The sequence below is a fragment of the Vulpes lagopus genome, chromosome 13, assembly GCF_018345385.1.
Source record: "Vulpes lagopus strain Blue_001 chromosome 13, ASM1834538v1, whole genome shotgun sequence".
Lineage (NCBI taxonomy): Eukaryota > Metazoa > Chordata > Mammalia > Carnivora > Canidae > Vulpes > Vulpes lagopus.
Genome location: NC_054836.1, coordinates 4,928,740 through 4,952,478, shown reverse-complemented (window position 1 = coordinate 4,952,478; position 23,739 = coordinate 4,928,740). Strand labels below are relative to the sequence as shown.

Below are 23,739 nucleotides of genomic sequence, written 5' to 3'. Positions count from 1 at the left end.
ATTTTTATTTATTTATGATAGTCACAGAGAGAGAGAGAGAGAGGCAGAGACACAGGCCGAGGGAGAAGCGGGCTCCATGCACCGGGAGCCCGATGTGGGATTCGATCCCGGGTCTCCAGGATCACGCCCTGGTCCAAAGGCAGGCGCCAAACCGCTGCGCCACCCAGGGATCCCCAATTCTTTGGTATTTCTAAAGACTTGCATTTAGGCCTTCTTTGTGATCACTTTTTAGAAATGGTTCTTGGTATATTGAAAATAATGCATAGTCTCTAACTACTGGGCTCCATATTTGTTCATTGAACCAGACTTCTTTTTTTTTTTTTTTTTTTAAGATTTTATTTATTTATTTGCGAGAGTGACAGAGCAAGCATGAACAAGGTGGGGGTGGATGGCAGAGGGAGAGGGAGAAGCAGACTCCCCTCTGAGCAGGGAGCTGATGCAGGCTTGATCCCAGGACCCTGGGATCATGACCTGAGCTGAAGGCAGATGCTTAACCACCTGAGCCACCCAGGCGCCCCTGAACCAGACTTCTTGAAGATGTTCTTAAATTCTTTATCTTATTAACCTTCATCCACTCGACCTATTAGTAAAAAAGTACGTTAAAAGCTTCCACTGATTGTCTTGTATTAAATGCCTCCTTATAATTCTGTCAAATTTGCTAAATATATAAGAAATTATGTTGAGTGCATATAAATTTAGGATTGTTAACATCATTATGGTCAATTATTCCTTTCATTTTTATCTCCTTAGGCTTTTTGCCTTCCAGTCTGTTTTCTCTGATATTAACACAGCTATACTAATTTTCTTTTGGTTACTGTTTGCCTAGTATATTTATGTCCATCCCTATACTTCTAGTCCTCTGTAGGTTTTAAATAATTTAGTATTTTGTATAAATTCATTTGTAAATAATAAGTATTTTGTGAGGAGCTACTTTGAGGCTGTATGAATATCCTCTTCCTCATCATATTTGACTTAGCTTTAACATCCTTTTAAGTTTCTTTTCAAAATTGTTACTATGTTGGTTCTCTTAGTGGCTAATTCCATCATTTCTTCTTTATTATTGGCTTTTACATTTTTTTAAACATCTCTTGTGATAAAATATGCATAATATTTACCATTTTAACCATTTTTAAGTTTATAATTCAGTGGTGTTAGGTGCATTCACATTGTTGTGTAACCACCTTTTATACTTATTTGTTGGCATTCTGTTGAGAAATAGAACTTTTTCTTCTCCCCAATGATGTCATTTATTTTGGTGGTTAGATTCTCTCAGATTTGGCTAGTGGGATCCTCTGACTTCTGTTTTATTTGTTGTTGAGCTTTGTAGCACCACAAGATATTTCAGTCTCCCCTTGCACTTTCCCCGGTTAACTAGCTCTGGAGTCAGTGTAGACTGTTTCTCCAGAGGGCCATGATTGCTTTTTAGTGGAGAATGATATTTAGAAATTACTGTCCAGGCTCTGCATATGTCACTGTTGATGGGACATCATTACTCCAGGTCTTCTCAAAAGAAAGCTAGGAATATATGTAGATACACACACACCCCTATATGAATTTCTGTATCTGTCTGTTGATATATTTTAAAAACCCTGAGTTCGCACTAATACCTCTAATTGCAGTCCAACTATGCAGTGTTTATTCCAGCATCTTCCCTTTTCATATTTGTAACTCCTTTCTCCAATAGTAAGAAACCAGGCACTCACATTTACTTTCTCTCACACATTTTTTTTACTGACTGGCCACTTCATCCTTCACTAGTTCACACACATCTAAAAACATGAACATTTTCTAACTGTAACATAATTATGATACTTAAGATACTTATCATTCATATTCACATTTCTTCCATTTGACCCAAGTAACGGCCTTTGTAGCCTTTTTTTCTCTTAGTCAGGGATCATGTATTGTGTTTAGTTGTCATGCTTCTTTTGTCTTAATATGAAACATTTGTGCTTTTTTGTTTACTTTGTTTTTTATGACGTTTACATTTGAAGAGATCAGCAAATAGTTGTTTTGCAAATTTGGATTTGCATGGTCATTTTTCATTACTAGATTAGATTAGAATCAGTTTATTTTTTAATTTTAATTTTTTAAAGATTTTATTTATTCATGAGAGACACGAGAGAGAGGCAGAGACATTGGCAGAGGTAGAAGCAGGCTCCCTGCGTGGAGCCTGATGCAGGACTTGATCCCAGGACCTTGGGATTACAACCAGAGCCAAAGGCAGATTTTCAACCATTGAGCCACCCAGGTGCTTCTTGAATCAGTTTAAATGTAATTTCTCGGACAAAACCTTTTTTGGGGGGGGGGGGGGCTGCTGTAAGAATACAACTTAGATGCCATTAATGCTTGTTTCAACATTAACTGTCAGGAGACACATATCATTTTGTCCCTTTATTGGTAACATTAAATTAGATCACGTGGTCAAGATGATGGCAACCTTAGCTTTTTTCCCTTTGGTAATTAATAAATAATCTGTAGTGTGATACTTTGGGACTTGTGAATCCCATTTCCCCAGTAGAGCCTTTCACCTCATGGTTTTAGCATCCATTAATGGTCCTCTCCCAAATGAGTTAATGCAGTCGTGGTTGCAAAGTGGAGACTTGGTAATACTTTCATTTCTTCCACATTTGGTAGTTTGGCCTTCTTCTGTTTTACCCCTCACCCCAGTTTGTTTGTTTTAATCAGTTTGCGTTGATGGTTGGTTCTTCCATAAGCAGTGTCTAACCAGCTGTTTAACTCATTGAGTTTTTTATCTATTGTGGGTTTGTTGTTGTTGTGAGTTTTCAAGGTTTTGCTTGGTACTCTTTCAAATAGGCATTATTTGCTTTAGAATCTCATTTTATTCTTATGTTTTCAATTATTTTTCCCATCTCAGTCACATTAAACATAATTTTTTTTAAAGTCTCTGTCTAGTAGTTCAGTTACATAAAGTTCTTAGAGATTAAATACTAATACTTTTGTCTTGTTGATACCTTTGTTGGGAACTGTTTCCTCTTGTGATTTATGTATTTTTGTTTGTTTTTGGTAAGCTCATCTGTGGCAGGGTTTTATCTGTGCTTTTCTATCCTGGGCAAGCTGAATAGAAGCCTTATCTCCTTCTAGCAGTTTTGTGTTCGCCTCTGCCAAGTGCTTAAGGAATATCACTGACTTTGAACTAACTTAGGTAATTTCTGGGCTAGGAGGTTCCTGGACTTCACAGGTAGTATGAATAGGTATTCTAAACCCATGTGAAAATGGATAATTTATAAATCCCTGTATAACCCAAGATAGACAATTTTCCTTGTTACTCCTTGGTGCCAGTGGACGAACTTTTTTTCTTAATCTACCAAAAATGTGGCCCTTTAAGGTTCCTGGCCCTCTGCCAGGTACAGGGGATAGAGATAGGAGAAGGGTCTCAAACCAACTCTACTTCTCCTAGGCCTGCATCCTCATTACAGGCCTCCCACTTGGGTGTGAAATCCAAGCTGATAGGTTTCCCAAAGCCTACAAAATTCTCCAGAGCAGCCACAGCAGCTCACAGGGATGCTAGGGAAAAATAATATTTCCTGCCCTCAAGGAGCTCAAATTCTGTTTGGGTAAAAAGACAAACTATAACCTAAAAGTGTGACAAATACTCTAGTAGAAGCCTCTAGAGGCTTATGTAACTATTAACATTTAGAAATTTAGAGTGTAGTCAGCCGTCTCTTTTAATACAACATAGGAGTTATTACAGGCTCCAAAAACACACGGGGAAGAGTGAGTATAGCTGCTGACCCAAAGAGTAGTTTATTAATAGAAAGCTATAGTTGTCCCATTCAGAAAGAGCTACTAAAAATTGAAGCAAGGAACTTCTTTAGCCTATTTATTTCCTGAAAAAAATGTGGTTTTTGTTTGTTTCTTGCTAAAACATTTGAAAGTCTTAGAGATGTAACAAGCTTCATTTTACCAAAAAGCCAAACGCTTTCAACCACTCGGTGTTAACATTATATAGCTCAGGAAATATTCTTTTTTAACTTTAGCACAGGCTAACATATGTTCTCAGAAGAAAAGATAATGTTAGAGAGAAGGAAGGAGAAGAGCCCCATGGGGCTTTGTCTTCTTTGATTGCCATTGCCTGGGTGCCTAGATACCCAGTGTTTGTGAGCTAACTCTGGATGTCAAAATTATTATAGCGCACACTGATGCTCTTTAAATTCATCATTGTAGGGAGTCCAGACTCTACCTCGCCTTCCACCAGTCCTACTTTCTGGAACTACAATCGTTCTATGGGAGATTATGCACAAACTTTAAAGAAGTTTCAGTATCAACTTGCCTGTAGGTCTCAGGCCCCATGTGCTAACAAAGATGAAGCTGACCTCAGTTCTAAACAAGCTGCAGAGGAAGTAAGTGGAAAATAAAAATGACTTAATATTTATGATTGTAGATTGTTAGAAAGTCTCTTCTACTTCTGGAACTTTTCTTCCTTCACTTTTACTGACTAGAAACATAAAGCTGGCACACATTAAATAGTGGAAAAGCTCCTATCTAACTTCTTGTACCTAAAGCTGAATTATATTGTATGTTTTATTCCTTGTAATATATAGTTGACATTAGTGTCCTGAATGAAAAACATTTTTTTTTCATTCATTTATAAAAAGACATCTCAAGTATCTATTTGTACTTAATATATAAGATTCTTGCTTTTAAAATGCATTTGGGTGGCTCAGCAGTTTAGTGCCACCTTCAGCCCCGGGTATGGTCCTGGAGACCCAGGATTGAGTCGCATGTCAGGCTCCCTGCATGGAGTCTGCTTCTCCCTCTGCCTGTGTCTCTGCCTCTGTCTCTCTGTGTATCTCTCATGAATAAATGAATAATCTTTATAAATAAATAAATAAATAAATAAATGCAAAAATAAATAAATTAAATTATATGCATTTGGATTTGGGGCACCTGGATGGCTCAGTCGGTTGTGTCCAGCTCTGGATTTCAGCTCAGGTCATGATCTCAGGGTCCTGAGATTGAGCCCCACATTGAGCTCTACACTCAGTAGGATGTCTGCTTCTCTCTCCTCCTCCCTGTCTCCTTCCACCTCTCCTTTTGCCCATTCCCCCTGCTGTCTCTCTCTCTCAAATAAATAAATCTTTTTTAAAAATAATAAAAATACACTTGGATTAGAATATTGAACAGTCTGTAACTTCATCAGTTTAATACCAAATATAAGATTTTTATTTTGTTCATAAAAGCAGGAATATTCTTTAAACATACCAATGTAAGGAATTTTAAAGAGGTATCTGTGCACAAATAGCAACCAAGTAGAAAGTAAGAAATTTAATTGCAGGGATCCCTGGGTGGCGCAGCGGTTTAGTGCCTGCCTTTGGACCAGGGCGTGATCCTGGAGACCCGGGATTGAATCCCACATCGGGCTCCCATGTACATGGAGCCTGCTTCTCCCTCTGCCTATGTCTCTGCCTCTCTCTCTCTTCTCTCTCTCTGTGACTATCATAAATAAATAGATAAGTGAATAAATAAATAAATAAAATTATGAAAAAAATTTGAAAAGAGAAATTTAATTGCATATTAATTAGATCAATGCCAATGTTTATGAAGATGTTTTTCAGATTTTTTTTTCCATGTATTTTGGAAAGTGGAGGAAAGTGACTAATTTCCGGCAAAATTTTTCCTCACTGATTGTTCATTTTAAACATATTTTTAATAGGTTTGGGCAAGAGTGACTATGAATAGACAACTTCTTGATCATATGGATTCATGGACAGCTAAATTCAGAAATGTAAGTTCTGACATTACTGTTTGGACAATACTAGTGCCTCTTTATATGCAAAGTATGTTATTAGAATATCATTTAGAGGTGTTAATTACTACTTAGAATATCAGAATTAATTATTATTAAAATTGCAATATGGATGGCACATATGTAAGGATAAACACATTTATCTTATGGTGTCTGTTTTCACTGGATTTTTTCCCTCTCCATATTTAGTAAATCAGTTTATTTTAAGTGGATAAAGGAATAATATATTTAATTAAGATCTTCCCTTGCCCAGTAGCTCGATTTTATTTGCTTCTTCTTTGTTTTGTTTTGTTTTGTTTTGTTTTGTTTTGTTTTGTTTTGTTTTGAAAGAGCTTTCCTGTCAGAACCTATAACATTCTAGAGATGCGAGGGAAACAAATGATGCCCTTGCCCCCAGAGAACTTTTAAGATAGATAAAGTAATATATACTAGAAGCCAGTTCAGAGTATTTCACTTTCTTCAGTTGTTTTGGAGAGGAACTCTCTCTTTGGCCTGGAAGGCCAACTCATCAAGAGCAAGTGAATCAACTCATTTCAACCCTGCCTCCTTCCCACTCTTGGAAGTACCAGTAGGTCCCAAGTGCTGAGGGGTCCACATAGATTCCTGTGGAGGCTGCAGCTTCAACTCTTCCATCTTTCAGCACTCATGCGTCCACTCTACATCTTCTAGAAATCTGTTGAAATCACTTGTACTCCTTTTTAATCTCTTGCTGTAATTTTAATAGAGTATCAAGAGGGAGTGTTGAAAATAGCCTATTTTCTTGAACCAGAAGACTGGATGGCTTTTTTTTTTTTTTTTTTTTTTTTTTTTTTTTATTTATGATAGTCACAGAGAGAGAGAGAGAGGCAGAGACACAGGCAGAGGGAGAAGCGGGCTCCATGCACCGGGAGCCCAACATGGGATTCGATCCCGGGTCTCCAGGATCGCGCCCTGGGCTAAAGGCAGGCGCTAAACCGCTGCGCCACCCAGGGATCCCTGGATGGCTTTTTAAACGTAAAAATCTCTCATAGAGGTGAAAGGTATAGCATAGGGTATATAATTCTGAACCTTTAGGTAATTTTGTTACAGCCTAAGAGTGGCTGGCAAGTGGAATGTGTTGAATACATTTTGGAAGAATGAATAAGTGAAATGATGCCCTAGAACTATACTCCCTTTTATTTCTTTTTTTTTTTTCTTCCTTTTATTTCTACTTACAGGTTTGAAATACCAAGTTTTTCGGATAAAAAAAAATATGCAGAGAGATGGGCAGGGTGTGGGGGGGTAAAAAAAATTAAAAATATGCATATGCCATATATTTTGTAAAACTACTAGCAGAGTCTGGTTAGCATTCAGTAATCAACCACCTTAATATTTGCAGCATAGCATATAAATGGTTACACTAATAAGTGGGATAAAGTCTGTAAATAGCCTCGTGGGAATTCAGTTCAGATCTTGCAAATATATTCAATTTGCTTGCTAAATGGATTACCAAAAAACTTTGTTTTATAAAAAGTTTCTTAATTCACAAACTATATAAGGAATTGCATACTTGTATTTCATCTGAACCTTTTTCATCCTTCCATTTTATGGTTAAACAGAAGTAGTAGTTGAAGTTGCCATGAGCACATACATTAAACTCATAACACACAGTTCAAATGTGCTATTTACTTGGGCAATCTTTTCATATCTCAGAATTAGTTTGACATTAGCCATCCAAAGTAGCATTTGAAGTTTCTGGTCCTAAAGTGATACTGTAATAAACTAGTAGATAGTTTATACTAGTATAAACTAGTAGATCTGATATGTATAATAGATCTATTTCCTCATATTGAGGGAACTGGATAAGCCTTCTGAGTTAATCAATTATGTTAGTTTGAAAAACTGTCTTATTAATTACAAAATATTAACATGACATGAAAAACTGATGGGGCACCTGGGTGACTCAGTCAGTTGGGCTTCTGTCTTTGGCTTAGGTCATGATCCCAGAGTCCCAGGATTGAGCCCTGCATCAGGCTCCTCACTCGGCAGGGAGTCTGCTTTTCCCTCTGACCCTCCCCCATCTCATGCTTTTTCTCTGTCTCTCTCTCTCTCTCTCTCAAATAAAATCTTTAAAAAATATATTTTTAGGGGATCCCTGGATACCTCAGCAGTTTAGCGCCTGCCTTTGGCCCAGGGCTTGGTCCTGGAGTCCTGGATTGAGTCCCACATCGGGATCCCTGCATGGAGCCTGCTTCTCTCTCTGCCTGTCTCTGCCTTTCTCTCTGTGTGTCTCTCATGAATAAATAAAAAAAATATTAAAATATATATTTTTAAATGATAATTACTATAGAAATGTAAATTGGAAATTATCCTTTTAGCTAAGTATAATAATCATAAAAATTTTAAGAAAAACTTACATGGGGGATCCCTGGGTGGCGCAGCGGTTTGGTACCTGCCTTTGGCCCAGGGCGCGATCCTGGAGACCTGGGATCGAATCCCACATTGGGCTCCCGGTGCATGGAGCCTGCTTCTCCCTCTGCCTGTGTCTCTGCCTCTCTCTCTCTCTCTCTCTGTGACTATCATAAATAAATTAAAAAAAAAAAATTAAAAAAAAAAAAAGAAAAACTTACATGGGATACCTAGGTGGCACAGTCTATTGAGCATCCAACTCAGATTCAGCTCAGATTGTCATCTCAGGGTCATGAGATTAAGCGTGGCGTTGGGCTCCATGCTCAGCACGGAGTCTGCTTGGAATTCTCTCTCCTTCTCCCTCTGCTCCTCCCACTTGTGCTGTCGCTCTCTCAAATGAATAGATCTTAAAAAAGAAAAACTTAATATATAACTGAAATTTTTGTATGTTCTTCAGCAGTATGGAGGCATACATGCTTTAAGAATATAATTAGTTGACTTACACTCTACTAGCTTGTTTACTGAACTCTCTAGACTTCAGTAGCTGCTACTTCATTCTCTTTCACTATACTCTGTTAATATTCAAGTAGAAGACAGTAAAAATATTCTTAGCATTTCATGAAAATAATTGTTTGAGAAATGCTTTAGAATTATGTGTGTAAAATTTTTGCCTCGTTTCTAGTGGATCAATGAGACAATATTAGTGCCATTGGTACAGGAGATCGAGTCTGTCAGCACACAGATGAGACGAATGGGATGTCCTGAGCTTCAGATAGGAGGTATGTGAAAATAGAGCCCAACATTTGATTTTCCTTCAGTGAATCCGCCAAGTAGAAATTTTCTTGTTATACTGGGCTATTTAACAACTTGCCTTGTTATAATAAGAGTTTTATTGAAATAGAATTTACTTACCATATAGTTCGCCCATTTAAAGCCTGCAATTTTGGAGTATCTCACCACCCAAAAAAGAAACTCCACATACTCTGTTTCCTCCATTACTCATCCCTTAGCCTAAGGCAACTACCAGTATAGATAGACCCATTCTGGATACTTCATATAAATGGAATCATACAACCTGTTGTCATTTGTGACTGACTTCTTTCACTTAATACGTTTTCAAGGTTCATCCATGTTGTAACCTTAATCAGTACTTTCTTTTTATTGATCTTTTGTATTTTGTTTACCCACATATCAATTGATTGACATTTGGGTTGTTTTTACTTTTTGGCTATTATGAATAATGCTGCTATAAACAGCTGTATACAGGTGTTTGTGTGGATGTATGTTTTAATTTCTCTAGAAGTAGAGTGGCTGAGCCATATGGTAACTCCATGTTTAACCTTTTGAAGAACAGCCAGACTTTTCTAAAGTAGCTGTACCATATTACATTGCTGCCAACAGTGTCTGAGGGTTTCACTTTCTCACATCATCACCCATATTTCTCTGTCTTTTTTTTTTTTTTTTTTTAAGATTTATTTATTTATTCATTCAGAGAGAGCGAGAGAGGCAGAGACACAGGCAGAGGGAGAAGCAGGCCCCATGCAGGAAGCCCGATGCGGGACTCGATCCCAGGTCTCCAGGATCACACCCCAGGCTGCAGGCGGCACTAAACCACTGCACCACTGGGGCTGCCCTCTCTGTCTTTTTTTTATTATAGTTATCCTAATGGGTATGAAACAGTTTCTCATTGTGGTTTTGATTTGCATTTTCCTTTTGACTACTGATGTTGAGCATCTTTTCATGTGTTTATTGGCCATTCATAATCTTCTTAGGAGAAATGTCTTTTCAGATCCTTTGCCATTTTTAAATTGGATTATTTATCTTTTTTATCATTGAGGTTTCCTTTATATATTCTAGATACAAGTCCCTTATCAGATACTAATTCCAAAGTTGTACAAAGCATAAAGAATGTGTGTAACAATGCTAATTTAAATCACCTATTTTTGGGGACCCCTGGGTGGCTCAGCAGTTTGGCGCCTGCCTTCGGCCCAGGGCGGGATCCTGGAGTCCCAGGATCGAGTCCCACATTGGGCTTCCTGAATGGAGTTGCTTCTCCTTTGTCTGTGTCTCTGTCTCTCTCTCTTTCTGTGTGTCTCTCATGAGTAAATAAATAAAATCTTAAAAAAAAAAAAATCACCTATCTTCAATTCTTACCTACAAAAAATAAAGCTGTTAAGATTCCCTATAATTTGTCTAAAATATATATACCATAACTTATTTAATGTTAAGTAATTAGATTTCAAAATAAATAAGGAATAATAGTCAGCCACCTCTTTTTAGAGAATAAATTTCTCCTTGAAATATTTAAGTGCTTTGGGTTGCACATTACTACTTTCTACTTATATGGGGTGTCTTTTAATCAATATTTATCCTCTGGACTAAGAATAGAATTTTATATCCCAAAGGCATCTATTTATTGAGTATCCAAGAGTTTCATATGTAATTTACAGACCCTCTCATTAACCTTGAAAGCTAGCTGTTAATGTCCCATTTAATGGATGAGGCTAAGACACAGAGAGCCTACGTAATTTGCCCAGTGTCACAGAACAGATTTGAGACCAGAGCTCTCTGACTCCGAAATCTAGAATGGTTACTTTCTAGATCTTGGTAATGTTTTTGAACCTGTGCCTGTCCTCTTTGAGCGTTCTTTAAAAGCTATAAAAATAGGTGTCAGGGAGGGGGGAGCTATTAAAATGTGTATTTTCCACAACATTTTACTAGTGTGATGTGCTTTTTAAAAAAAGTGGCATTGCTTTGTGACTACAAATGCAATATATATTATGATCATTGTAGAAAGGCTGGAAAGTAGAGACAGAAGTACAGAAAGAAGGGTATTACCCATAATTCTATTTCCAAAGATACCAATTTTAAGTCACAACCAAATATTATTTTTGGTTATGATACTATCTCAATTGTAAGTTATACCATGATTTAAGAACATTAAAGTTTTAAAAGTGTATATTTAGGAGTTGAGGGGAGATGGTACATATATGCATATGTTTTTAAATAAATTGGGGTCATACTGTTTTGTCGCATGTGTAATGTATTTAACCCATCTTTATTATCTGAAATGTAGAGCTTTTTCCCTTTCTGTTAATAATGCTGTGAGTAAATATCATCTTATCTAAATCTTTATGTACATTTGTAATTATTTTTTAGGGATAATTTATTTGAAGTGGAGTTGTTAGTTCAGTAGGAATAAATACAGCAAGACTTTTGACATTCGTAAACCTTTTGAAAAGCTTATACCAGTTTATGCTCTAGCAACCATGTCACATAGAAGAATGCCTTTTCCCCGACATTGAGTATTCCTAGTAAGGTTAGACATTCTGAAATTTCTATCAGTTTAATTTCTGTGTGTAGTTGTCATTCACGATAAGAGAAATCACTGTCATTAAAAGTTCTGCTTGTCAAAAAAAAAAAAAAAAAAAAGTTCTGCTTGTCAGTGGCATAACAGGCAACTTTTAACTCAACCTGATTTTGAAAGCTGTCATGTATCTTTTGATACATACCCCACAAAAATATTTTGTGTATTAGTTTTGTCAGAATGGATTTGGCTGCTGCTTTTGGAGTGTGTGTGCATATGGTGTCTGTGTTTATAAATCTGACCACCGTGCCAGAAATGATAAAAAGAAATTGTAAGTAGATAATGCAAGTTGTTAAAACTATTATTGCTCTCATTTATTCCTTTAGCATCTATTGGGGGAAGAGCATTTTAACTTGTTTAAGAGACCTGCATGAAGAATAATCTGTGTCCTGTGTGTTTTATTTTTAACAGAGGCTAGTATTACTAGCTTGAAACAAGCTGCTCTGGTCAAAGCACCTCTCATTCCAACGTTGAATACAATTGTGCAGTATCTAGACCTTACACCAAATCAGGAATACTTGTTTGAAAGGATCAAAGGTAACTAGTAATTTGAAGAAGAAAAAATTTTACCACTTTGAGATTTTATAAATAAAAGTAACAAGCAGGGGTGTCTGGGTGGTTCAGTGGTTAAGCGTCCAACTCTTGGTTTTAGCTCAGGTCAAGATCTCGAGATTGTTGAGATAATCATGTCAGACTCTGCACTGAGTGTGGAGCCTGTTTAAGATTCTCTCTCTCTGTCTCCCTCTGCCCCTTCCCTCCAACTCCCCCCCCCCATCTCTCTTTCTTTCAAAAAAGTAACAAGGAAAAACATTTTAAGTATCACTAAGTATCTTATATTTAATAGATATATATTTAATTATGGTTTAATTAAGGCTTATATTTGAACAACTTGTGATTTATATTTCATGTGCTTAAAATGTCAAAATGATATAATTAGCCCTGAATATGTTAATTAATTTTATTCTGTATGGAGAAACAACTATGAGCTACATGGGCTCAAGTAAATATTTCACTCATTTTCTACTCTTTAACTACCAAGAATGGATGCCACTATGACATTCTTTTTTTTTTTTTTTTTTTTTTTTTTTTTATGATAGTCACAGAGAGAGAGAGAGAGAGGCAGAGACACAGGCAGAGGGAGAAGCAGGCTCCATGCACCGGGAGCCCGATGTGGGATTCGATCCCGGGTCTGCAGGATCGTGCCCTGGGCCAAAGGCAGGCGCCAAACCACTGCGCTACCCAGGGATCCCTCACTATGACATTCTTTATAGTTTGAGCATGCTGATACTTCTTTCTCTCAATTCTTATCATTCATGTTTAATATGTTACTTCTTTGTATTTCTGTTATATTTGGATTATTTGGAGGAAAATATGATCTTCTGAGGAGACTAATATGAGAATCAGGAAATTTAGCCTCCTTGATATTACCTCTCTGTCTTTATGATTCCCTGGTTTTATTTGAAAAACTGTAAAGTGTTCTCATCACTAAAACAAGTTTTAGAAATAGTATTTCACTCTTCAGATTTATCATAAATTTTAATTTGAAAACATTATGGTGCTCCCCTCTCTCCTTTAGTTTTGGACTAGGGTTCAAGAATAAGCATCTATCATGACTTAAGAAACTTTTTATTGGGCAGCCCGAGTGGCTCAGCAATTTACTGCCGCTTTTGGTCCAGGGTGTGATCCTGGAGATCCAGGATCGAGTCCCACATCAGGCTCCCTGCATGGAGCCTGCTTCTCCCTCTGCCTGTGTCCCTGTCTCTCTCTCTCTCTGTCTCTCATGAATAAATAAATAAAATCTTAAAAAAAAAAACCCATCTTTTTATTATAAGGAAAATTCAGATATTATAAAACTATACAGTATACTTAAGCCTCTTGTACATAGCCCCTGGTCCCTGCAGCCTTTAGTGCCTGGGCATCCCTGGCCCCATCTCTACCCCCATCTGCCTCTTCCCTTCCTGTATTATATATCTTGTTATCTCGTTGTATATGTTGTCACCTCATCTGTAAGTAGCTCTGTATGTGTCTCAATGATTAGGCCTTTTAAAAACAACTTCAGTACAATTGTCACACCTAATTTTTTTTAACGATTTCTTTGTATCATGAAATGTATAGCCTATGTATGAATGTCCAACCATCTCATAAAATGTGTAATTACTTTTTTGGTATTTGAATTGGGATTCATGGTGTGACTGGTTGATGCAGCGTTTTAAGTTCCTTTCAAGCTAAAGGTGTCCTGTCTGTCCTTTTTTTTTTCCCTTTGCAACTTATTTGCTGAAAAAAATGGATTGTCCTGTAGAGTTGCGGATTTTACTGATTTATATCCCCATGGAGTGTAATTTTACAAGATTCTCTGTATTTCCTATAAATCCAGGTTACAGTTTTTGACAAGATTGCCTGATAGCAGGATATCTATATTTCCAAAAAAATATGTGTGTGTGTGCACATATATGCAAGGTACATAGAAAGTGTTATTATATTCTATATCAAATATACAAAAAAGCTTAAAAGGTGCAGTGAACACTATATAGGCCTTCTAGATTGAATAGTTACCAACATTTCGCTGTCCTTGATTCTCTACATACATACACAAGAACTTTTTATTTCTTTGCTCTGCCATTTGAAATTCAATACAGACATGATTGGTTTTCAGCATGTGAGTTCCTAACAATAAGAACATTCTCCTGCATAACCCCAATACACAACAGACCTTTAAAATTAGCAATATTTCTATAATTTCATCTAATATACAGTTCATATTCAAATTTCCCAATTGTCCAAAGAATGTTACATACCCTTTGTTTTTCCTAACCAGAATAGAGTCTAGGTTCACACATTACCTTATGTTGTTTTATCTTTCTTCGGTCTCTTTCTCTAGAACCACTCTGCCCCACTTTTTTTTCCCCAGACAACATTGACTTTTTTAAGATCACATTTTAGCCCACATTGTGAATTTGTCTGATTCATTCTTTCTTCATGGTAATGTGTAAGTTAATCTTTTATATCTTGTATTGCTTTATGTTTGAGTGTTTTCATCAGGTATTTAAAATGATATGCTTCCCTTATGGTAACCCCTTGGACTTTGGCGACTTTTCTTCTTCCTTCTTCCTTCTTCTCTTTCTTCTCCCTCCTTCTTCTTCCTCCTTCTTTCTTCTTCTTCCTTTTAAATTTCATCTTTGTTGCTCTAGAACTTTCTCAGGGAGGCTGCATGAGTTCATTTCGATGGAATAGAGGTGGAGACTTCAAAGGACGCAAGTGGGATACAGACCTGCCCACTGATTCTGCTGTAAGTCCCTAGTTTTGTTTTTTTCAGTTTAACATTTTTCCACGTTGTTGGATGTACATGCTTTTATTTTTCCATTATAAAAATAAGTGTTGGGTGCCTGGGTGGCTCAGTCAGTTGTCTGCCTTTGGCTTGGGTCATGATCTAAGGGTTCTGGGCTCCAGCCCTGCATTGGACTCCCTGCTCAGCAGAGAGTCTGCTTCTTATTCTCCCTCTGTGTTCTCCCCACCCCTGAAGTAAATAAACAAAATCTTAAAAAAAAAAAAAAAAAAAGTATTAAAGAATTTAGAAATTAAGGTAGAAATAAAAATTTTAAATGTTACCAGCATCTTTACCACTGTTAATATTTTGGTATATTTTCTTTTTTCCCCCTTTACTTAGATTGTACTATTTTTTGATATTTTTATCATAGTTGCAGTCATCCCACACATAAAATTTTGTGTTCTTTTTTTTTTTTTTCTCCACTTTGGAAGTGTTTAAGTATTTTTTTCATTATTACACAACTGTTCTACGTTCGAATTAAAAGTTCAAGAATTATATAGTTTCTGTTTTAAATAGTATTGAAAGGAATATCATGATGCATATTTTTTTCTTAATTGGGATTATGGCTTTAAGAAAGATTGCTAGGGGAGCCTAAGTGGCTCAGTCTGGTTAATTAAGTCTGACTCTTGATTTTGGTTCAGGTAATAATCTCTTCAGGGTCATGAAATCAAGCCCCATATAAGATTCTGGGAGTGGAGCCTGCTTAAAATTCTCTCTCTCCCTCCCCATATGCTCCCCCACTCTAAATTTAAAAAAAAAAAAAAAAAAGATTCCTAGAATTAAGATTGATGAGATCAAAGAGTATAATGTTTGAGCATTTAAGAATTTTTCAAGATCGTGTTCTTTATTTTAAATGTGTAAAAATGAAGTTTCAAATGCTGATACTCAAATTGAGAATATATGTGTATTTCTCTCTTTTTTTTTTTTTTTGTTATATATATGAGTATGAGTGATTCACTTAACAGAAAACTGGGAATGTCTTGCTTTTTTTTTCTCTTTGCATTTTTTGGTTTCATCTTAGAAATGTAGCCACTTGAAAGCATTTTTTGCTAGTTCTCTCTTTAGGGAAAAATTTAAAAATTGGAGTCATTATACACAAAGGCTTAAAGCCATGATAGATTTTCATGCTGATTTTGAAAAATTGTTTCCTCATCTTCAGATCATCATGCATGTATTTTGCACCTACCTCGATTCCAGATTACCTCCACATCCTAAGTACCCTGATGGAAAAACATTTACTTCTCAGCACTTTGTTCAGACACCAAATAAACCAGGTATAAACTTCCTAAAGAATGAATTGAGATTTTCACATGAGATATGTCTAGAGGTTGGCTTGTTTTTTTAATGTAGCATACTTTTTTTACAGATGTGACAAATGAGAATGTTTTTTGCATTTATCAAAGTGCTATCAACCCTCCCCATTATGAGCTAATCTACCAGCGTCATGTCTACAATCTTCCAAAGGTATTTCTAAATTTAGAAATTGCTATTACAGAATGGCACGGATGACTTGCTTTGATAATATTATTAAAATTAGAATCCCTTGTTTATGGAACAACTAAACTTTTTAAATTAGGGAAAATGTTTCTTGAATATCTCATTTTTTTAACTATAAAGGTAATATATGCTTAATTTAGAAAAGTATGAAGAAAAAGAAGAAAGATCACTTATTATTCCATTACTTAAAGGCAGCTATTGTTAACATTTTTGGTGTATTGCCTTTGGTAAATTTCTTTTTGGTCTTTCTTTGTGCTGCTTTGTGGGTTGAAAACATTATTTATGTAATTTTATTTCCTTTTAAAATTAATTACCTTAAATTAATTACCTTAAAAACCATAATTTTCCATTTCATTAAAAACCTTCTATAGAAACACTTTTTTAATAGCTGTAAAAAACTTTATCATAAGATTGTAACATAATTTATTCAATCATTTCTCTGTGTTCGACATTTTGAATGTTTTAATTCTTCATTATCATAAACACTGCTGAGTATTCATCTTTATGGATATAGCTATCTCCATTTTGTGTAATTTCTTAGCTTAAAGTCCAAAAGTAGAATTCTAGGTTACAGAATATTTCCAAGGTTTTTAAAAATATATTATCAAAATACTTTATATAAAAGATTATCGTACTAGTGTACATTTGTATTCAGGTATTTTACTCTTGACTGCAAACATCAGTTCTGCTGATGACCTTTGCACTTCCTGTTGTTATCAGCTTTTTTACTAAGAAATTTTACACTGTCTAAATTTTGTTGTCCATCAAATTCCTTGAAGAGAATATTAGTTTCCCTTTTTTTCAAGTTTAATATTTCAACTTTGTAAATGTTAATATTTTGGGCTATTGAAGTTTCTGTCCAAGTCCATGCAAATGAAAGTCTGAATTACACGGAATTCTGAGTTAGTAGAATGTGAATTGATAGGATCTGTTTCTTTTTGTTTGGTTTGCATAATGTTTTATTTGGCTTGGTTTAAATTTTGCGTCTCTTGTCTTTGTTCCAGGGCCGAAATAATATGTTTCATACATTGTTAATGTTCCTTTACATCATAAAGACCAAAGAGTCAGGAATGCTTGGGTAGGTATTGATGCTTTAAAAACACAAGTACTTAATTTATTTACTGTTTTTCTTCCTATGTTAAGATTCTGCAGAAGGCAGCATCATATACTGTAAGGACTGTTGACTGAACAAGAGATCTGGCTTCTGGTGCAAACTCAGCTCTGTCACTAAACAGTCTGTTCACTTGGGCAAGTCTGTTTGTTCCTCACTGACCTCCATTTCCCTATTGTTGAGAAGGCCATTGGACCACATCATTGGCTTTACAGTTGAGTCCCTCAGAGAAACAGCTCTGAGATCTATAAAATGTAAAGGCTCCTGCCACTTTAAAATGTAAAAGCAAAACAAAAGCCATGCCATATTAGACACAAAGTCTTCTATAAAATGTTTTATATTTCCAAAGAGATTGAGTCAGCACTCTTTCCATATAAGTGGGATAGAAAAATGGTCAGTTGAGGGATCCCTGGGTGGCGCAGCGGTTTGGCGCCTGCCTTTGGCCCAGGGCGCGATCCTGAAGACCCGGGATCGAATCCCACGTCGGGTTCCCGGTGCATGGAGCCCGCTTCTCCCTCTGCCTATGTCTCTGCCTCTCTCTCTCTCTCTGTATGACTATCATAAATAAATAATAAAAAAAAAAAAATTAAAAAAAAAAAAAAAGAAAAATGGTCAGTTGAAATTGTTCATTACTTTGTTATTCTAAATTTGTCATAATGCAGCTCACATGCTATTATAAATTCAAAATTATTGGATGGTCATTTTGGTGATTCAAAATTTTAGTGTATCAAATAATATTTTGAAGAAAGTGGACTGCAGTTCAAGCTGGGGAAACCTGGTAATGCAAAGTCTGGGAGTCTAAAAACCTGAGGTTAAGAAAATGTGAGGGGAAAGGCATGGAGTGGAAAACATCTGGGTTCTACTCCAGTTCTTAGGTTATGTATGTGGCTTGCGTTTGTGGCTGACATCATATAAGTTTATTGGACAGCATTGCTCTAGAGAAAGCCAAGTTCCTGTCCTTAAACATATTAGATGCAAAGATTTTTGAAAGACATAAGCAGTCATTTATAAACAAATATAACATCTTTTAGCTTCTTTTATCATATATATATATTTTTTTAAATTTATTTATGATAGTCACACACACACACAGAGAGAGAGAGAGGCAGAGACACAGGCAGAGGGATAAGCAGGCTCCATGCACCGGGAGCCCGATGTGGGACTCGATCCTGGGTCTCCAGGATCGCGCCCTGGGCCAAAGGCAGGCACTAAACCGCTGCGCCACCCAGGGATCCCTCATATATTTTTTAATGTAAGAAATATTAAGTAGGAGACTCACTTCTGTGAAACATCTAAACTAACATGGTTTTTTCCTTATTTTTTTTTTTAATTTTTTTTTTTTATTTATTTTTGATAGTCACAGAGAGAGAGAGAGGCAGAGACATAGGCAGAGGGAGAAGCAGGCTCCATGCACCGGGAGCCCGACGTGGGATTCGATCCCGGGTCTCCAGGATCGCGCCCTGGGCCAAAGGCAGGCGCCAAACCGCTGCGCCACCCGGGGATCCCCTTATTTTTTTAATTACAAAATTAATGCATGCTCAGTATACCAATACTTAAATACCAATACTTATAGCAGTATATAAGTTAGAAATTGAGAATTCTCCTCTGGTCAGCCTCTCAATACCACTCCCTTATAGGTACCCAATGTTAGCAGTTGTATGTTTATATGCTACTTTCTGGGAATAAGTCGATTTTGGTTTTTATTTTTCATTTTGTTTAAAAAGTGTATTGTGAGGATGCCTGGGTGGCTCAGTCAGTTAAGCATCTGCCTTCAGCTCAAGTCATGATCTTAGGGCCATGGGATTGAGTCCCACATCTGGCTCCCTGTGCAGTGGGGAGCCTGTTTCTTCCTCTGCCTGCCTCTTCCCCTGCTTGTGCTCTCACTCTCTCACTTGCTGACAAATAAATAAATAAAATATTTTTATTTTTTATTTCTTTTATAAATAAAATATTTTTTAAATGTATTATGCCTAAACATAATACTCTGTGCCCTGCTGTTTGTTTGTTTTAATTTAACTTAATTTCTTTTATATATATATATATTTTTTTTTTATTAGAGTTCAATTAATTTAACTTAATTTTTTAAATGATTTTATTTATTTGACAGAGAGCATGTGAGAAAGAGAGCAGGGAGGTGGGCAGAGGGAAAAGCAAACTCTGCTGAGCAGGGAGCCAGACATGGGGCTCAATCCCAGAACCCTGGAATCATGACCTGGCCAAAGACACTTAACTGACTGAGCCACCCAGGCATCCCTGTGCCCTGCTCTTTAACCTCACAATAGGTCTTAGACATTCTTCCATTTAGCAAATACAGATTTTCTTTTTCCTAAACTTTCCATCTGTATTCAGTTATAAATATGTGCATACATAAGTATTTGAAATATGGAATAAATATATTGTTTTATAAAATATAATTTTATTCTTCACCTGTTTTCTGAAAGGCTATTTTGAAGTGAAGAATTAATTTAGAAATATTTTAAATTAGCAACAAATGTTGGGTTTTAATTGAATTTTCTCTTTTCCTGTAGATCCAAATTGACATTTTGATGCATAAATGATTTGTTATGATAGCACAGTTTGTGTTGAGTGCCATATACAGTTTGTCATTTGCATAAAAGTGGAAAAACTTCAAAAGTACTTTGTTGGGTGGGGGGGGTTGCCTGGTTGGCTCAGTCAGTAGAGCATGCAACTCTTGATCTCAGGGTTCTGAGTTCAAGCCCCATGTTGGGCATAGAGTTTACTTAAAATAGAATAAGATAAAAGTGCTTAATGGGGGGACTCCTCGGTGGCTCAGTAAGTTAAGTGTCTGACTCTTGGTTTCTGCCCAGTTCATGATCTCATGGGTGTAGGATCGTGCCCCACATCTCATAGGGCTCTGTGCTCAACGGGGAGTCTGATCAAAGATTCTTTCCCTGTGCACCCCTCCCTGCTCACTCACTCTCTCTCTCAAATCTTTTTTTTTTTTTTTTTTAATTTTTATTTATTTATGATAGTCACACAGAGAGAGAGAGAGAGGCAGAGACATAGGCAGAGGGAGAAGCAGGCTCCATGCACCGGGAGCCCGACGTGGGATTCGATCCCGGGTCTCCAGGATTGCGCCCTGGGGCAAAGGCAGGCGCTAAACCGCTGTGCCACCCAGGGATCCCTCAAATCTTTTTTTAAAAAGTTACTGAGATAGTAACTTACTTGGAGACCAAAAGAACTAATACAGTTTTTGAAGTACTTATCTTCTCTTAATGAGCAACTTACATGTGGTAAAGAAACATTTTAAACTAAAACTAATATGTTTTATTTATTTGAGATTTTTTTCCTGAACCAAGGGGAAAAAAGCTTTGAAATTAACTTTTTAAATATGATCGATTAATCTTTGTAATACATTCTAAAACAATCAAATGGTTAAAAACTATCCTGTAACTTAAAGGAAATAAGCAAGTGGCTCAAATATAGTCCATTTGGAATCGTGCCCATAAAGTAGCAGATTGTTCCAAATACATTATCAATTCAATGCCAGATATTTGTGCAGTTACTGGAATGAGATGAATGTTTTACTTCCAAAAGGGGGGGAAAATCTAGACAGAATTGACTGCACAATAATTGAAGTGTTCTGTTCAGCAAATAAACCATAAATAAAACTTAAAGGTAAATGACAGACTGAGATAAAGTATTATAGTTGCAACACATACAGCAAATCCAAGCTAATATCCATCATATATAAAGAGCATATATAAATTCATTAGAAAAGAAAATATAAAAAAATGGTCATAGACTGAAAGACTTTCACAGAAGAGTATTGTGTAAATGGTTGATAAACACAAAAAAATGCTTAGCCTCATACACAAAGAAGCCAAAATTTAAACAAGATTTCTATCAAATTGAGATTTAACATTTGCAGGTTGTTGTTTTTTTTTTTTTAAAGAATTTATTCTATTTTTAAAGTACTCTCTACACCCAATGTGGGGCTCAAACTCAACCCTGAGATCAAGAGTCACACATTCCACCGATTGAGCCAGCCAGGTACCCCGATCATATGCAGTTTGGGTGAAGAAGTTCCTTGAAGAAATGGGAAAAAAGTAGTTAATATAGATATTACCTTTTTTTGAAAGGCCTTTTTGTGATAGATAGATATGTAATATTTTAAGTTTTTTATCAAAATTGACAACTACTTATAATTTTAAAAGTTCTGTAGTGCTGTACATTCATGACAGAAGTAAGCAAATCCAATGTTCTGCAAGCCCAATGAAGGCAACCACTTGCAACTCACTTAGACTTGTCTTCTAGTACTGCTCATATAAGAGGCTTCTAGTACTGTTCCATATAAGAGGCATGTAGCTCTTTTGATTCTTCAGGTAGAGACATTGGAGGTTCATTTCTTACTTTGTTAGATGAGTAATTTAGCTTATAGTGCTCTCTTCCCTTTGTACTTTGAACATGATATAGTAGTCTGGAGTAAAAGTAAATCTTTCTTTTTGTTACATACAGTAGGGTTTAGTTTGCACTGTATCAGTAATCCCCACATACAAATTCACCAAAGCATCCAGAGTAGTAAATTCCTAATTCAAGTTGAATAGATAACATTCTCTAATTAGAGGCCTAGCATCCTTATATCCTCTATTTTAAAATTTTAATTGATACTTTTACTTTAATCTTGCTAAAATTACTGAGTTAACTCTATCTGGTGTATTAGTAATTGAGATCCACTGAAAAATTAATTTTTCATATCCAGTTAGTCCATTTGTTCTAAATTTGGGTTTTAAGCACAGTTAAGAAAGCATTTACTATTTATTTACTAGGGTTCACCTGATATACCATAGGTAGCATAACTCATTACAGACTAGCATTAAATGTCATAGATTAAATAATGTGTTCCTTGTCAAGACTCTTGTTTTCATTATTTGAAAAAAGACCTTAAATGCTTGGCAATCAGTTCCATTAAAACCTTTTTCTTTTTTTTTTTCCCCTCTCTCTCTCTCTCTCTTTATAGGAGAGTTAATCTTGGTCTGTCTGGTGTGAATATTTTGTGGATTTTTGGCGAGTAGTGGGTCATGTAATTCCAAACATTTGGACTTTTATTTGACTGAACCAGAAGAAGTTGAATCTAACCATCTCTGAGTCACTGGCTTTTTTGAAATAAGATACATATGTGTGTTATAGACTCTTTAGATTTAACGAAAAATTAGCTATTCAGAAACTTCCTTGTAAAAGTATGTCCTGTATCTTCTACACCACAAGACACTACTTTTACTTTTTTTTATTACCTTGTAGATTTTTCAGTTGCCTATAAAACTGCAACCCTTCAGATATTTGTTGGTCCAAATCAGTGCAATTTCCCTGCATTGAGAAATTTGAGTCCTTTTTTCATTGTAACCTACAAATGAGAACCATCCAACTGATTTTTCCCTGCAGAAATTGTTTTTTTGGTTGCACTCTTTGGTGTAAACACTTAAAAAGAAAAGAGGAAATTGCTAATTCAGCTGTTTTATCTCTGTACTTAACCACTGTTGTACTAGTCAGCCCAAGGCCCATATTTAAAGAAAGGAGGTAAACTTCTAAGTAACGCATTAGTCCTTATGTATTTTTAAGTATTATTGAAAGAGGTTTGACAGCATTTAAAAAAAGTCAACTCTTGAATGTAACTGATAGAGTTAAACTATTGGGGCCTTAGGTTAAAAGGCTGAAGACATCAAGAAATGGCTGCTTTGGTTTTAATAACTCAGTTTGACTGTTCCATATTATTGTATTATTTTAAGAGTTCTCTAAGATCGTACAATATCTGTTTAAATTTTTTAGATGTGTTCAGAATATCTGGAGAGTAAGAAGTGACTAAGTTTGTAAGTTTTGCTTGACTATTTTCTTATATATCTCAATATAGTATCTCTAAAGCTGGTTAGCAATTGCATTTGTTTTCTGGTTTGACATATTAGAGACTGTTTCTATCACATTATGTAAACCTGAAAACAACTAAAACCAGCATCTTCTGAGTAACTGCCTGTTGGTCCTGTATATGCAGCCTATTTTTAATCATTTGTAGATTCTGTTCTTCAAACAGTTCCTGTTTTTTAAGTCTTACATCCAAAGGAAAGGAAGTTTCTTTTAACTAGTTTTCGTGTGTGTTAAATGTTTGCTATGATATTTTAGAAGAAAATATCAATTAAACATGTTAAATATAAGAATATGTTAAAATCTATTTCAAAAGTTATTGAAGGTGTCATGTAGTAACAATTGTTATGCTGTTAAACTATTTGGTTGCATATTCTTTATTAAAAGGAATGAGAAGAAAATTTTATTTTATTTTTTTTGAGAAG

General features: G+C 35.8%; 1 protein-coding gene across 3 annotated transcripts in view; it reads left to right on the top strand.

Moving 5' to 3' along the window:
• TMEM209 (transmembrane protein 209) overlaps positions 1 to 23,715 on the top strand; it is a 30,751-nt gene extending 7,036 nt beyond the window's left edge. For all 3 annotated transcript variants that reach the window (XM_041728197.1, XM_041728199.1, XM_041728198.1), the window contains exons 7-15: positions 4,189 to 4,364; positions 5,678 to 5,749; positions 8,820 to 8,916; positions 11,916 to 12,041; positions 14,693 to 14,790; positions 15,989 to 16,103; positions 16,196 to 16,293; positions 17,331 to 17,404; positions 22,419 to 23,715. In XM_041728197.1, the coding sequence (XP_041584131.1) occupies positions 4,189 to 4,364; positions 5,678 to 5,749; positions 8,820 to 8,916; positions 11,916 to 12,041; positions 14,693 to 14,790; positions 15,989 to 16,103; positions 16,196 to 16,293; positions 17,331 to 17,404; positions 22,419 to 22,473 (911 nt within the window). In that variant the 3' untranslated portion in view covers positions 22,474 to 23,715. The remainder of the gene's footprint in view (positions 1 to 4,188; positions 4,365 to 5,677; positions 5,750 to 8,819; positions 8,917 to 11,915; positions 12,042 to 14,692; positions 14,791 to 15,988; positions 16,104 to 16,195; positions 16,294 to 17,330; positions 17,405 to 22,418) is intronic.
• Positions 23,716 to 23,739: the final 24 nt, after the last annotated feature.